The sequence below is a fragment of the Phascolarctos cinereus genome, unplaced genomic scaffold, assembly GCF_003287225.1.
Source record: "Phascolarctos cinereus isolate Bilbo 61053 unplaced genomic scaffold, phaCin_HiC Scaffold_726;HRSCAF=1367, whole genome shotgun sequence".
NCBI lineage: Eukaryota > Metazoa > Chordata > Mammalia > Diprotodontia > Phascolarctidae > Phascolarctos > Phascolarctos cinereus.
In genome coordinates, this window is record NW_027556098.1 from 115,952,233 (window position 1) to 115,967,641 (window position 15,409).

A 15,409-nucleotide genomic window follows, 5' to 3' on the forward strand; every position below is an offset into this window, starting at 1 on the left:
TTGGACTGGGATTAAGAAGAATGTTGAAAGGATGATTCATATCTATAAAGAGATATGTTATGGGCAGTGCCAAGCAGCTGATCTCTATTTCCCAGAGGGAATTGGCTTAAATTGTATCAGAAAGGGACAGGAAGTATTATCTAAGTTTTAGGATCACAATACAACAAAATGTGTTCCCAAGGTAGCTTCCTGCACTACATTTTCAGGAGGCCTGGTCAGATGACTTTCAGTGCAGTCTGGAGGTAAAAATCAAATTGCCCTGAATTATCAGCTTTGACCCAAGAGTCCCACAAGACCTTTCCCCTTCCCAGGAACTTGGCCTTACAGAGAAGGCATTTAGGATTCATTTCAATCCAACAAACATTTATTAAGCAGAACTGGTGAAGAGCATTGTACTAAGTGCTGGGGAAAATAGAAAGTTTAGGCAAGATCTTGCTCTCAGGCAGCTTACAGTCTAGTGAAAGGTGAATATAGAAATGGACAGCTGTAATATCTACTATACACAATCACATGAAAGTGCGAGGCAAAACACAGTGATATATGAGTTTTGAAAGGTTGGAGGAGGGGTATCAGAATGCTTCATGGAGGAAATAGAACTCGAGTTCCATGTTGGTAGAGTGTGAGATAATTCATTCTCCTGCTTCTGGGGGGAGTGGTGAGAGAGAGAGAGAGAGAGAGAGGGAAAATCAATACTTATAAATTTAAAAATAAAACATTTTTAAAATTAAGTTTTAGAAAGAATCACCAAAGATTAGGGGAAAAGGAATCCATTAAAGTGAGAGGTCTCGAGGTCAGGAGCAATAACTCCTCAGCCCCTCCTCTCTAGCTGAGGCTTGTTAAATCCCAGAGACTAGGGGAGAGGGAATGGAATCATTATAATTTCACCCTTTGACACATGAGATGGGCTTTAAAGAATAAAGCCACCACTGTCTCCATTTGTTTGTTTTTCTTTTTTCCTTCCTTTTTTTTCCTTCTGACTATATCCCATTGTTCTGAGACAACATCCCTGCCCCACTCTCCAAAGGATGCCCTGCTCCCAGTTCCTCTCCTTTTCTTCCCTCCTACCTCATTTTCCCAGTCCTGGTCTCACCCTCCAGTTTGTTTCATGTCCCCCCCTTCCTCCATCACCTTCCTTTCCCCATCCCCTGAACCAGCTCTGCCACCCTGATCTTCAGTATTTTTGGAAACCTGACCTTACCCCACCCCCAACATTCACTATCCCCTGGGGGGGAAAAGAGACATGTTGTGAGGATGGAAGAGAAAGGGGGAGAGTGAGCACAAGGGGACAGTCCGTAGCTATTGAAAGCAGAAAGCAAGAATTATTTTCTCCCCACTCACCTACTCTGATGTCTCAATGTCAAAAATGCTTGCTAGGGCCCTCCGATCCTCAGAGCCCCTTTAGGACCTTAGAGAGGGGTGCAAAGGGGTCTAGAGATACAAAGTGGAATATCTAGCCAAGATCAATCACAGCCTATTAGCAGCCACACCAGGGTGTCCTTTCACAATGGCCCAGAAGTACCTCTGGGTATACATTCTCTGAATATGTCCAGCCCCAGGGAGGTGTGTTGCTGTGAGCATCACTTAAATGCTGACAGACTTACTCTCTCCTCCAACCTCAGTATGGTGATCTATCTTAACTTTTATTACCTCTCGTTCAGCAACATTCATTTCATACCTTCTCTCTGAAGGACAGTTATGACTCTTATCTCTGAAGAGATGGAAGCTCCCATCCCTTCCACCCATCCAAAGCTTTCCAGGAATTGTAGAGAATTGAATCCACCTCTTGGCATTATGGTCATTTTAGGAGCATAATCTCTCCTAGGTGGAGGCAAGACAAGGGGGTGAGGTTGAGAGGGGCAGTTCCAAAGGATTATCAGTAGATGGCGAATTAATATGGTCCCTAGACAGAATCATTGTGGATTTCTGTCAGAGTGGGAAAGTCCTTCTCAAATGGAAGGGGTACCTCACTGAAACAATATTTTATCTCCTTAGATGTTCTATACATTGTAGCTCTGTTTTGTAATTCTAATGCACTTACCAAAAGGAAACAAAGAGTGGATTCATAGAAGGCTGGTTTCAGAGCCTGGGTTCTGACCCTGTTTCTGACATATTTTGGCCATGTGAGCCTAGGTAAGTTACATAAGCTTTCATGATTCAAACAACTCTCTAAGACTATAAGCTTCAGAACAGTTACAAATATGCATTGGTAGAGGGAATTTTTTCATAGAGAAATCCTGATACCAATGAAATCAAAACTCCCCTCAGTGAACTTACTGTGATTTTGTATTACTGCTCTCTTGTTCAGCTGTTTTCAGTCATGTCCAACTCTTTGTGACCCCATTTGGGGTTTTCTTAGCAAAGATAATGGAGTGGTTTGCCATTTCCTTCTCCAGCTCATTTTACAGATGAGGAAACTGAGGCAAACAGGGTTAAGTGACTTGTCCAGGGTCTCACAGCTATTAAGTGTCTGAGGTCAGATCTGAACTAAGGAAGATGAGTTTTTCTGACTCCAGGCCTGGCACTCAATCCATTGTGCCACCTAGCTGTCCTGTCTTAGTGTCTTATCCTTTCCTAAATTGTAAGCCCCAAGAGATAAAAGAGACGCTGTAAGTATTATCTGTATTTTACCTGATCCTTCCCGCCCCTCCACCAGGGACTAGCACAATATTCTGTTTACAATAGGTATTTAATAAATGCATTTATTGATTGTTATTCCTCTTCTACTTGAAAAGGCTGCAAACATTTTAATATACTTAAATTGTGGATATCAAACCTCACTTTGCATAGCACTTTATAGCTTTTAAAAGCTTTTTAAAGATCAATGGATCCTCATACCTCCCCATCTTCTCTTCCAAGGGAAAAATATTCTCAGGTGGTTCAACCCAGCCTTTTACCATTTCAGATCCTTCCTCATTCTGGTCACCATTTTATCAGCGTCCTTCTTAAAAATGAAGGATGGAGAATTGAACGAAATATTCCAGACATGTTCTGACCGGTACAAATGCAAATACAAATGAAACTATTAGTATGATTTTTTTCAAGGGCAGCAAGGTAGCACAGTGGATAAAGTGCCTGGCCTAGAGTCAGGAAGACCTGAGTTCAAATCCAGCCTCAACAACAACAATTTCACTGATAGAGAAAACTCTCTCTCCTAATGCACACTGGCACCTTTTCTGCAATTTAGGGTCTTAAGAGAGGTGCCTAGGGCACTAAGAAATTAAATGACGTTCCCAGAAGTCTTCTCAGCTCGGAGGCTAGCTTTATCTGCTCTACCACTCTGCTTATCTTAATTATGGTAGCTGACCTTTATATAGTGCCTTGAAGATTGCGTAGAACTTCAGTTATGATCCCTCCCTGAAGCCTCATAATAGTACTGGGAGACAGGTGCCAATCAACAAGCATCTAGTTAGCCAGGTGGCACAGTGAATAGAGCACTGGGTCTGGAGTAATCTGCCCTCCAATACTTACTAGCTGTGTGACCCTGGGCAAGTCACTTAATAGCTTTCTGCCTCAGTTTCCTCAACTGTAAAATGAGAATTAATAATAGCACCTACACCCAGGGTTATTGTGAATCTTAAATGAGATAATATTTGTAAAGGCCTTAGCAGAGAAACTGGCTTCTTGTTGTTGTTCAGTCCTTTCAGTTCTGTCTGAATCTTCGTGACCCCATTTGGGGCTTTCTTGGCAAAGGTACCAAACTGGTTTGTCATTTCCTTCTCTAGCTCATTTTACAGATGAGGAAACTAAAGTAAACTGGATTGAGTGGCATGACCAGGATCACACAGCTAGTAAGTGCCTGAGGACAAATTTGAACTCAGAAAGCTGTCTTCCTGATTCCTGATTCCTGATAATGCTCTATCCACTTCACCTTCTTGCTGCCTATATCTGGCATATGGTAGGTACTTAATAAATATGTTTAGTACCACACATGGCACATAGTAGGTGCTTAACAAATGTGTTTAGCACAGTGTCTGGCATAAAGGAGGTGCTTCGTAAATGCTTGTTCTCTTTAGGTATCAGGTGTGCTAGGCACTAGGAATTCAAGGATATAAGTGAAACAGCGACTACCCTTAAGATTACAGTTAATCGGGAGAAGTGCAATAAACACATTTAAATAAACACAAAATATGTACAGAATAATCACAAGGGAAGTAGGAAAAGGAAGTTGTTAGCAGTAGGGTAGACCAGAAGAGGCTTCATGGGAGAGGTGGCATTTGGATGAAACCTGAGACAAAGGTAAAAGGTGAGAAGAGAGTGGATTCTAGGCATAGGAAGGGTCAGCTGGTGCAGAGACAAAGAGATGGCATAAGGAATGTTATATGTGAGCAATAGCAGAAAGGACAGTTTGGCTAAACCATAGAAGCCCAGAAAGTAAGGTTCTAACAAGGTGGAAAAGGATTTTAAAAGACAGAAGAATTTTACCCTGGAAGTAAAAGGGAACTATGGAAATTATTGAACAGAGAGGAGTGATATGGTTAGGCCTATGCTTCAGAAATAATACTCTCGTAGCTGGGTGGAGGATGGATCTGAGAAGGGTCAGACTAGAGGAAGGGAGAACAGTTAGTTAGTGATTCCAATAATCGAGGGCCTCACCCTAAACCAAGTAACTGATATGGGAGATATAGAACTAGGAATGATAAGATTTGCCCCAGTATTGGATATGTGGAGTGAGTGAGAATGAGGATCTGAGGATGACTTGAGGGGTTATAAACCTGAGTGACTGGAAGGGAAGTGATGGATTTGACAGCCCTAGGAAAGATCAGAAAGAGGACAGGTTTGGAGGAAAAGAACTCAGCAAGTTCTGCTTTGGGCATGTTTAATTTGAGATGTTTAAAGGACTCTTGTTCAAAGCATTCAAAAGGCAGTTGGTGACTGAGGATTGGAAGTGAAGAGAGAGTCAAGGGTTAGTTATGTAAGAGGAGGAGTTGATGCCTAACCCAGTACTTTCTCCTGCCAGTAAGTAGTAAGTGCAAATGAGGAGGTGTTAATGTGCTAACACCCCCCACTCAGAGGAAGGAAGGAAGGGAGGTTGGAAGGGATGGAGGGAAGAAGGAAGGAAGGAAGGAAGGAAGGAAGAAGGAAGGAAGGAAGGAAGGAAGGAAGGAAGGAAGGAAGGAAGGAAGGAGGAAGAAGAAGGAAGGAAGGAAGGAAGAAGGAAGGAAGGAAGGAAGGAAGGAAGAGAGGAGGAAGAAAGGAAAGAAGGAAGGAAGGAAGGAAGGAAGGAAGGAAGAAGGAAGGAAGGAAGGAAGGAAGGAAGGAAGAAGGAAGGAAGGAAGGAAGGAAGGAAGGAAAGGGAGAAGAGAAGAGAGAAAAGGAGAGGAGAGGAAAGGAAAGACAAGGAAGAAGGAAGGGAGGGAAAAGCTGAAAAGGGGTGAAAGAAGATGAAGGTATTCAGTATAGGGGCATGGTTTTGAAGTCCAAAGAAAATCAGAAACAGAACCAGGAAGGGAAATGTTTAGATATATCAAAACATATAGCTATATAGATCTATACATCTGGTAGTCATCTGCATAGAGATGACAATTGGACTCATGGGAACTAGATTATTATCCCTCTTTGACAGACGAGAAAATGAGGTTCGGAGGATTTAGGTGAATTTGCCCATGGTCATTCAATTAATAAATATCAGATATGAGATTTGAATCCAGCATTCTATCCACTATGCAACCTATGATCTACAGTCTGTTATTAATGTGTGAGTTTTATAGGTGCCACAATATACTACTGGCTCATATCAAACTTGTGGATTAACCATCACTTTCAAGTTTTATTTTTTCATAAAAAAGCCATGTCTTACTGTTCTATATTTATGTGTTTACTTTTTTAAAACCCAAATGCAAGATTTAGCGTTTGTCCCTATAATATTTCCATTTGTTGTCCTAGGCCAAGGGTTCCACTGTGCGAGATCACTTGGGATTTTAATTCTGTAATTATTGGCTATCCCTCTCAGCTTTATGCCTCTTCAAAATGGTAAGTGGAAGAAGAGTACATGACAATGAATAACTTAGTGCAACCCTACTGAAAGGATTTTCCTGGGGATGGTATTTGGTTTAGGGAATGAATAATGTCTATTCTCATTACAGTAGGCTGCCTATACAATGAAGTGACCAAGATACCCTGCTGTCAGTCAAGGAGGCTGAAGTCACATGGTAGGGAGGCTGGTGCAACAAAGTGGGAGACCCATTCCTATTTACAAATAAAATACAAAATACAAATAAATATAAAAATATATGCATTCAAGCGCACACACACACACACACACACACACACACACATATGCCTTTCAGAAAATATAGCATAAAACTAAGTATTGCCTTTCTCCCTGACAATATTGCCAAAATGATATGGCATTTTACCTCTCTTTTTGGCAAACAATTTGCCTTTCTCATTGAGGGAATGTGTTAAGGCTCAATTGCAGAAGAAAGTTTGATTTGAAATGTTTAAACTGGTTAATTAAAAAAATAAAAAGAGAGTCAGCATAGTATAGAAAACCAGTCCTGAAGCCAGGAAGATCTGAGTTTGAATGCTACATTTTACACATACTAGCTGTGTGACCTTGGGCAAGTCAGTTAACCCTTTCATGCTCTAGGCAGCTCTCTCAGACTATAAGCTGCAGAGAAGGTGACCTCCCCTGTTGAATGAGTTTCCTCATCTCAGAATTCCCTGTATGAAGGAAATTATTTGTTCAGTTCTTATCCATAATTTTAAAAATCCTTATTGTCAGATCTGTAGGTTTGAGTTCTGGTTATAAGATTCAATAACACATATACATGCTACTAGATCTGTGTTTTGTACTTTGGGTGAAGGTAGATACATACATACACACATATAAATATATATGTGAGTATATCTATATCTAAATACAGAAACCATGCCTTTTGACCTTCACCTTTGAAGAGCCTCTAGCTCCCTTCCTAGTTCTGTTTAAGTGCCTTCTCCTTCAAAAAGGCCTTCCTTATAACCTTAATTATTAATACCTCCCCCCACCCCCGATGAAACCACTCAGTATTTATACATTGTATACCTGGCCACAGACACTCCACACATACACACACACCAAGTAGAATGCAAGATCCTTGAGGTTAGGGGCTACTTCACTTTTGTATTTGTATATCCAGTATCTGGCACGTAGTAGGGCATTTTAAAATACTTGTTGATTGATTGTCAATGCTCTTTAATTAAGTTGGATTATTAAACTTTGTTCACAGAGTAAATTCATGACTAGAAACCATTCCTAGGGTCTGGCAGATGGAAAGTTTCATGAAATTCTTCCAACACTTACACCCAGATCACCAGAACTGAACAAGAAGGAGCCTGTGCCAGTCAGCAAACAGGTAGTCCCCTCCCCATTTCTCTGCCTATGCCAGCCCTAACTTCCCAGTCCTTCTCTCCACACATTCTAACCCCTTCTTTCTAGCCAGACATGAAAGAAGAGAGCTACTCGAAGGGTAATTTTTGATATAGGATGAACCCTGTAATTAGAGGCTGGGCCCTCTTTCTTTATTCCCTTTCCTGCAAGGGAGGATCCAGGAGCAGGTAAATAACCCAAAGAGACCCTGAATCCTTCTTATTGAAACTGCCTCTTAGCATCTGGACAAGCAGCAGTCAAAAGCAGATGAAAATGTGGGAGCGCAGAAGCAATTTAGCTGGAGTCGTGATCTGCCATTTTCTTTCTTTAGTTAATACCAGTGAAAAGTAGACAGGCTTTCTAAAGGATGGATCACCTTGAGGGCAACAAGTTGCCAGGGTCCTTTAGTTCCCAGGGTAGCTCCACCCCCAACAAGGTCTACAAAGAAGGGCAAGTATAGTCTCCTTGTCTCTTTCCTCCTAGCCTCCCTGAAGATAGCCAAAGGTCGATACTGAGATCAAAGTGTCAGAACCAGCAAAGGAAAGAAGCCTCAGTCACTGGTCACCAGCAAGGAATAAAGGGGAGAGCCACATTGAACCTATTTCAAAGTCAACACAATGCCTTGCTGGTCTTCACTTCTCCCCAGTCTCCAGACTTGTAGGCCCTATCTCAACAAATTTCTGGTCTGCAATTCTCACCCATCCATCCCCATTATCTCCTCTACAGACAGAATCACAGTCCCACAGAACACAGAAAAAGTCACTCACATAGGCCCTGTGCCCTTCTTTGCTCTCAGAAACAATTGTTGGCAGATGGGAGTTCAAATCAACAGAAAGAAAGAAATCATTCTGAAAATCATATAGTTCATTAGGAGGGTTTGGAAAGAATGTAAGGTAAGGGAGAGAACAGAGGGGAGGCAGTGGGTTAGACCAGACCAAATGCCAAACAAAGTCTCTTAACAGATCCCTCCAATCCCACCTCTCTGGGGAAGGAGAATGAATAAATAGGAGGCCACTTGGGGTCTCTACTTCTTTTTCAGGAATGTCAAAAAGAATTTCATTATGTCAAGTAATTAAAATGCACTTTACATTTCTACATGGCTTTCATGTCCATTGGGGAAAGGATGGCTACTTAACAACTCTGTCCTTGGACAACAAATCTACCTATAGAGGAATATCATTCAGAGATTCTAGTCTCTATCACCACCCCCACACTGGCCAAGAGATTTTCTCCCCAAATGATCTTTAACAGACAAACATGTATACTAGTCGTGTGTGTTTGTTTGTGTGCGTGCAAAGGCTTTATGCAGCAGAGTGGGATACAGTCAAACAAAAATGAGGTTACCATGGCAACAGGCTCCAGCATCACTGCTGCCTATTAACACAAGTGAGGAATGTGTTTGGCAGATGCTTGAGTGTTATTTATGGTATGAGTGTAGCAGAGGGACTTCTGACAGGCAAAGAAGAAAAAAAAAACCCTTACGATGTTCCTACTGTACCCAGAGAGGAGACAGTAGCAGAGAAAAAAACACTCACATACAGAAGGAGAGAATAAGAAGCAGAAATAGGGGAATAAGAGAAAAGCATAAAGAAAGGCATAAAGTGAGAAAGAAAGACAAAGTAGCAAGTGGGCAATAGGAGGACAGAAAGCAAGAGACAAAAAAGGGTGTGTGAAGGACAAGAGAAGTGAACAAGAATTAAAGATAGAGTAAGAGAGAGAATCTACAAAAAGGGGGGGGGAGGGAAAGTGACAGATACCAAAAGGAAGAGGAAGGAAATAAAAAGAGCCCAGGGAATGATAAAGGCAAGTAACAATCCCCCACACCTGCAAAGTGGGATTAACCAGCTCTGTACCCTCCCTCTCCCACCACTTAGGAAGTCCTCCCCCTGAAGAAACGCCATCATAAAACACTGATTAAGAAATCAAATCTCTCCTTCCAAGTAGAGCAAAAGATAGTATCTTCAAATGTTTTTAAAAGGGTCTGGTGGCAGGAACAGAGATTAAACAGGCAGGCAGAGAGATAATTGTTGGAAGAAATGGCCCATAGGAGGCAGAGGACTTCACTTACATGGGATAGCAGGTGAGAAGAAGTATTCAGTATAGAAAAATACCAAGTCCATTCTCAATTCATTCATCCATTCATTCAAAACACCCAATTTTAATGGACAGCCTACTATGTGCAGGGCACCACCCGAGAGATAAGATGTTAAGAATCACCTACCACCAACCCTATTTCCCTCATAACTAGTTCTTCAATAAGATGGGCAATCTAGCTTCTAATGGAAGTCAGCACTCACTTATCCACAGCCAGCCACAACCTGTGGCAAACATAAAATACGAAACTGTCAGTCTTTGCTACTACTATCGGTCAGTGCACGTTCAAGAAACAAAATAATTTCTAGATCACACTGACCCTGATGTAATAAGGAAGATAAATCTGATGCTAATTTTAAAACTGTGCAATTCTTTCAGAAGCAAAATGGAAAAGATTTTTGGATTACTTGCTGTTCTAGACTACCTGCAGCATAGCTCCCCTCCAACTGAGTGGATTATCAAAAATGGCATGTAAATCCACAGAAACCTGAAAGCTCTAGAGGCCCATAGAACATGGCAGACCAAAAGATATGCCTCTGGTAGGGTGGGGGTTTGGAGATAGCAAGGGGAAGAAGAGGAAGGAGGGATGGGGATATGGAGGAGGACACAGAAACCTCTCAGATGCCAGGATGGCCCGGCATCTGAGAGGTAAGATGAGGCTGTGGCACTTCAGGCCCTGACAGTGGCTTCCTGGTCATTCCCCTGAGGCATGCATTTCATTGCTAGGATCAGAGACCCACATCAAGTTGAATGTCACTGGAAAATCCCAGCTGATCTCCTATTTGAGCTGCACCCACCCATTCTTCTCAACATTATTTTCCTTCTCTGAAGGCTCATGCCCACCAAAAGCACTCAAATGATCCTACAAGTGGCATCAACACCCACTGCATTTTAACAAAGTAGAGCCCCAAGGTTAGAAGAGCTGGTCATTAGATATCACAGTAATAATTGGGGGGGTGGCAAAAATCATTTGGTAGACTTATTCATCCTAAGCAATAGCTGACCATTTAACATTCTTTTTCCAGGCATTAGGTTACAAATACTTCCATGTAACTTCAACTAAAAGCACCCAAAGTTCATCTTACTCCACTTACTGATCCCAAAGCTGAAAATCAAACAATTCCACATGCATTTTTTAGCACCTGCTTTGTCCCAGGCCTTATACAGGCTTGGTGCATAAAAGATGTACAAGACAAAGTACCTGCCTCCAAGGAGCTTACAATCTAGTATGGGAGAAAATATTGGAGAAGAATAAGTGCTTCAACTGTGTTGCACTGATTTTAAGTACAAGAAGAGTTCCAAGAAGTGAGGGATCAATGTGGACTAAGGTATATAGAGTTCTTGAAGGCAAGACTTAGACCACAGAATTTTAGAGCTGAAAGGAACCTTTATCAATCTTCTCAGTCGCTTGAGTCCCCAGATCAGTTAAGGACTCACCAAAGGTCACACAGCTAGTTGGTGTCAGAACTGGGCTTAAAACCCAAGTCTCCTGACTCATAGATCAGAGATCTTTCCACTGGAAAGGAGAAAAACAAGGGAGTGGAGTGTCACCGAAGCCAAGAGAAGTCTCTTAGAGTAGGCAAACGCTGTCAAATGCTGCAAAGAGATCTAGGAAAACAAATATTAAGTAAAAGCCACTAATTTACACAAGAAGGAGGTTACTGGTTACCTTGAACAAAGGAATTTCAAAAGAAAGGGGAGCACAAAGTACTTTGCATTTATTCTGTAAAGTAGTTTATATTTACTTCTTTGTGCATATTACTCCCTCTCCCCACCAGAAAAAAAAATACATACTTCCCGAAGGCAGAAACTTTTTTGTCTTTAAATTTTCAGCACTTCGAACTGAGTCCAACAGCTAAGTAAATAGATGTTTAATAAACATTCATATTGAACTGAATTTTGCAGAAGGAAATGAGCGCAGAGGACAATGGAAGCAGCAGATGAAAGCTATAACTTGGAGAAAAGGAAGGAGAGAAGCTGGATAGTAACTAGGAGAGCAGAAAAGGATGTTTTTAAGATGAGGACCATGTTTTGTGTGAAGACATAGGGCAAGGAACCCAAAGAGTGACTGAAGACTCAAGAGAGGGAGGTAATAGTTGTGGAAATGAGACAGCATGGGACAGGAAGATCTAGAATAGGGTACACAGTCACTAAGTAACTTCGGCTTTCTGCTTTCTGGGGAGCGGCCCCCACATTTTGGCCAAGACATTATGCAGGTTCAGTAAGAGTTTAGACAAATTCAAGATTATCAAGGGAAGAGAGGAATGCTCGGTGTACCTCTTGACAGGTCTAATCCTTTGAGGTTGAGATCATAAAGGCAATCTGGACATCCTTTGGTGGCTGTTTGGAAGATAGGACACTTGACCTATCTCATTCAACACTACAATTCTCCTGTCAGACTAATGATCAAAATCTTCCCCTAGGCCTAACCCTGAGGATACAAGGTGAAGTAGTTCTGAAATAACTCAGAAGCAGGAAGTTGCAAAGAGAAGACACAGAAAGCCAAGAGGGACATCAATCCATCTCCCCAGGCCTGTTCTAGCTCAGTAACCATCCAACTCAACTCAGTGCAATGGGTTTTTGTTTGTCTGAGTTCTAGCTGTAAATATAGATAGCTACATAAGCTTCACAACATCACAAAGAGCTCAAGTGAAGGCTCAACTCTCCACACCCCCCACTCCTGGAATTCTTCCAAGATAACAGCCATCAACCCACCCCACCCCAAACTCTGCTCCCTACATAGTCCAGAGCCACCCTTCTGGGAGAGGGGAGTTCGTTGTGGGAAGGGTAGAATTTCTGCAACTTTGGGAAATGGAAAGGTTGTCTTTGAAGTGCAGTTGCTATGGGGTCCAGCAACCCCATTCATAAGGAGGGCATTTATGCATTGGGAGGAGGAAAGATAAGACTTTCCTGTAGGATTTTCTACTCACACACACTCCTTTGAAAAAGTAAGTTATGAGATGGAGAGAGGGAAGTGAGAGGGAGGGAAGTGAGAAGGATTTTTTTTTTTTGCGATGTACTGAGGCGTAATTTCGCACCAATCTAACTCCTGTCATCTGACTCCCCTTACCTGCTTCAGCAAGAACTGGTCCTCAGAGTTGGCCTGCAGGGAGATGGCAAGGTGTATGGCAGAGAGCAGCACCCCGCTAAGCACGGCAGCCCTCATGCGGACAGGCAGCAACGTGTAAATGGTGTAAATGAAGAACACGGTCCACCAAATGCCCTCCGAGGCACTGCGGGGCTGAGGCAGCAGCAGGGCCACCACCTCGACGGCCAGCACCACAGCGATGAGGGCGTAACAGGCCAGTCCCATGTGGTCCTGGTGGAAGCTGGCCCTGTTGCAGAACACGGCCAGGAGGAGCACCACGGCCACGGCGGCGGAGAGCACCGCCAGGTAAGGAGGCTGGTAGTGGCCGCGGGCAGCGTGGAAGGCCAGCATGACTAGGCACACGAGCACCAGCACTGCCATCAGCATGGTGAGGCTGCTCTGGTTCAAGCGGAAGAAATAGCGCTGGTAAAGCCTCTCGAGTTTGTCCGACGGGAACTTCTTGGAGCGAAAGATTTGCAAAGCGCCAGGCAGCAGGCGCCCAGAGAGAGCGCGGCTCCGGACCCCGAGCCCGTCGAGCTGCCAGCGTCCTCAGCCTCCTCCTCTCCGCCCGTTCTGGCTCCGGGCTCCAGCTCCTCCGCCGCTTTGCCCTTGCTTCGCCGCTCATCCAGACCCAGCTCCACTGAACGAGGGCGTACCTCCGCCCCGCCCCCCTGTACGGTCGCGGTGCTCCGTTCCCCCGGCCTGGACGGGGCTGACCCGCCGCCGCTGCCACCGCCGCCTCCTCCGCCCGCTGGGGGGGCCCGGGTGCTGCCCCCTCCCGCTGCCCCACGGCGGTGGCGACGGCTGCCCCGACAGCAGTCTTCTCCTTGTTCTTGCCAGGCTGACTTGGAACGAAAGCTGAAGCCGAAACCGCCCCCGAGAGGGTCCTGGCCGCCCAGCGGGGGTTCGTAGTCTTCATCGTTGCGCCAGCGGCTTACCAGGCGGTGCTGCTGGGGGGTCACTGCCACCCCAGTCTTCTTAGTAGAGCCGCGGGTCAGTCCCCCGGGAGGGTAGGGGTACCCATTGGCTCGAGACTCCGCTTCTCCCCAAGCTGAGCGGTGCTCCCCGCCACCCCTGGGAGCAGCCGCCGTCTGGGCTGCGTAGCCCGGGGGGCTTATGCTTTTGGAGCGGGACATGCCCCCCTCGCCCTCCGTTTCTTCCTCTTCCCCTGGGGGGCAGGCTGAGGGGCGCCAAGGGGAGGGTGGGGGGCCAAGCAAGGGGACCAAGCTTGGGTCACACGTCGGGGGCGGCCCAGGTCCCTGAGCCGCGGGGCATCGTGGCACCCCCGTCCTGAGCGATGTAGGGTGGCGCCTGGAGGGAGAGCGATCGGGGTCTCCGGGGAAGGCAAGAGAAGCCGGGAAGGCAAGAAGTAGAGGGAAACCCGCTTTCGCTAGGGTGAAGACTGTCTTGTGTCCAAAATCGAAGTCACACCAGTGCTCCGAGGACTGCTCAGGCTGTCGCGGGACCTCGGGACAGCTTGGCTGTTTCCAGCGGGGGCTGGAATTAGGAGTGGGGAGGAATGGAGAAGCTTCCTCAGCAGGCGACGCCTCTCTTGTGCCAGCGGTGCCTAGGCAGAAAGCTCCAAGATTCCACACTGAGCCCAAGCTCAACCGAACCTGGCGCAAGGCTAAGCAGCCGACTCGTTAGGAGTCCGGGTAGGGAAACGGAGCGGGAGCCCTTCTCTCAAAGCGAACAGAGAACGACTGGGCGGTACGGAAGGCAGCTAGCATTATTTTCTTAAGAGGGGTGGGGAGGTGGGATGGGGGGTGGAGAGGACGGGGGAGGGGGCGGCGGGCGGAGCAACGATTCCGGGGACCTGGGGGGAGGGTCCTGGATAGCAGGGGGCCCCACCACCGCATCCCCTACCTCACACGTCAAGTGCGAGAGCGTGGCTCCAGCTTCAGACGGCGGCCCCAGTGTCCATAGAGAGTGGGCAAGGGAGAAGACCCGGCCCCTGCTGGATGCCCCTTCCCCACTCTTCTCCCAGCCGCTCCCCCCTTCCAAAAAAAAAATAATAAGCCTCCTTCAAATCTGCCTGCTGAGCAGAAGGGAGGGTTAGCTCCGGGCTCTGTATCCTTCAATCCGCCTGCTTCTAGTCCGTAGCAGCCGGCCTGGGTGAGAGGCGGAGAAGGACTAACAGGAAGGAGGGTATCCGATCACCACCAGCAACGTTAGCCCCGGCTCAGAGTGGGCTTCTTGGGGAGAACAGAATGAAGAAATAGAAGATCTAAATTCAAAAGCATCCCGCCAGGAGAAGGGCCGGTCGCTGCAGAGACGCTGCTCCCCTGGTCGATTTCCGAGGGGAAAAGGGTCTGTGGGCTAAGGGATGTTTGGAGAGCGCCATTCACGCCTCCGGCCCTGCTATTCCGACCCTTACAGCCACCGCCGCCGCCGTCGCCGTCGCCGCTGTTTCTCCTCCTGTTCTCTCCCCGGCTCGCCGCCGCCGAAGCTTCCTCTGCATCCCCTCCTACCGCTGCCTCCCCCCGCCCCCCCGCGTTGCTCCAGCCGCAGGTTACAGCAGCGCATAGCACACCCCCGGCCCACTGCGCCCCGGGCCACCAGGCTTGGCGCCCCGTTCCGCTCGGCTCGCCGCCGGCATCCTCTGCCGGGGGCGCAGAGGAAAGAGCCGGGCAGAGGCGCAGTCGCCGTTCTTGGAGGGGGCGGACTGGCGGCCAGGGGGAGCCTTCGGTCCCCTTCCTCACCTAAAATTGTGGCCGCTCTCACTCCTACCCCAGACCACCTTGTGCAGTGGCCACTCGCCCCCACCTCTGCCCGGAACTCGGTACTGCGTGTCCCCTTTACTGATCCCTGCACCCCCACCCGCCTATTCCCTCCCCCTCTCTCTCTTTTGTATCCCCCCCATCACCCCCCTCCTCGCA

At 46.3% G+C, this 15,409-nt stretch overlaps 1 protein-coding gene across 1 annotated transcript in view; it reads right to left on the reverse strand.

Moving 5' to 3' along the window:
* ADCY5 (adenylate cyclase 5) overlaps positions 1-14,364 on the reverse strand; it is a 262,353-nt gene extending 247,989 nt beyond the window's left edge. Inside the window, 2 exon segments of the mRNA XM_020985965.2 lie at positions 12,513-13,012; positions 13,015-14,364. Of these exon segments, the coding sequence (XP_020841624.1) occupies positions 12,513-13,012; positions 13,015-13,666 (1,152 nt within the window). The 5' untranslated portion in view covers positions 13,667-14,364.
* Positions 14,365-15,409: the final 1,045 nt, after the last annotated feature.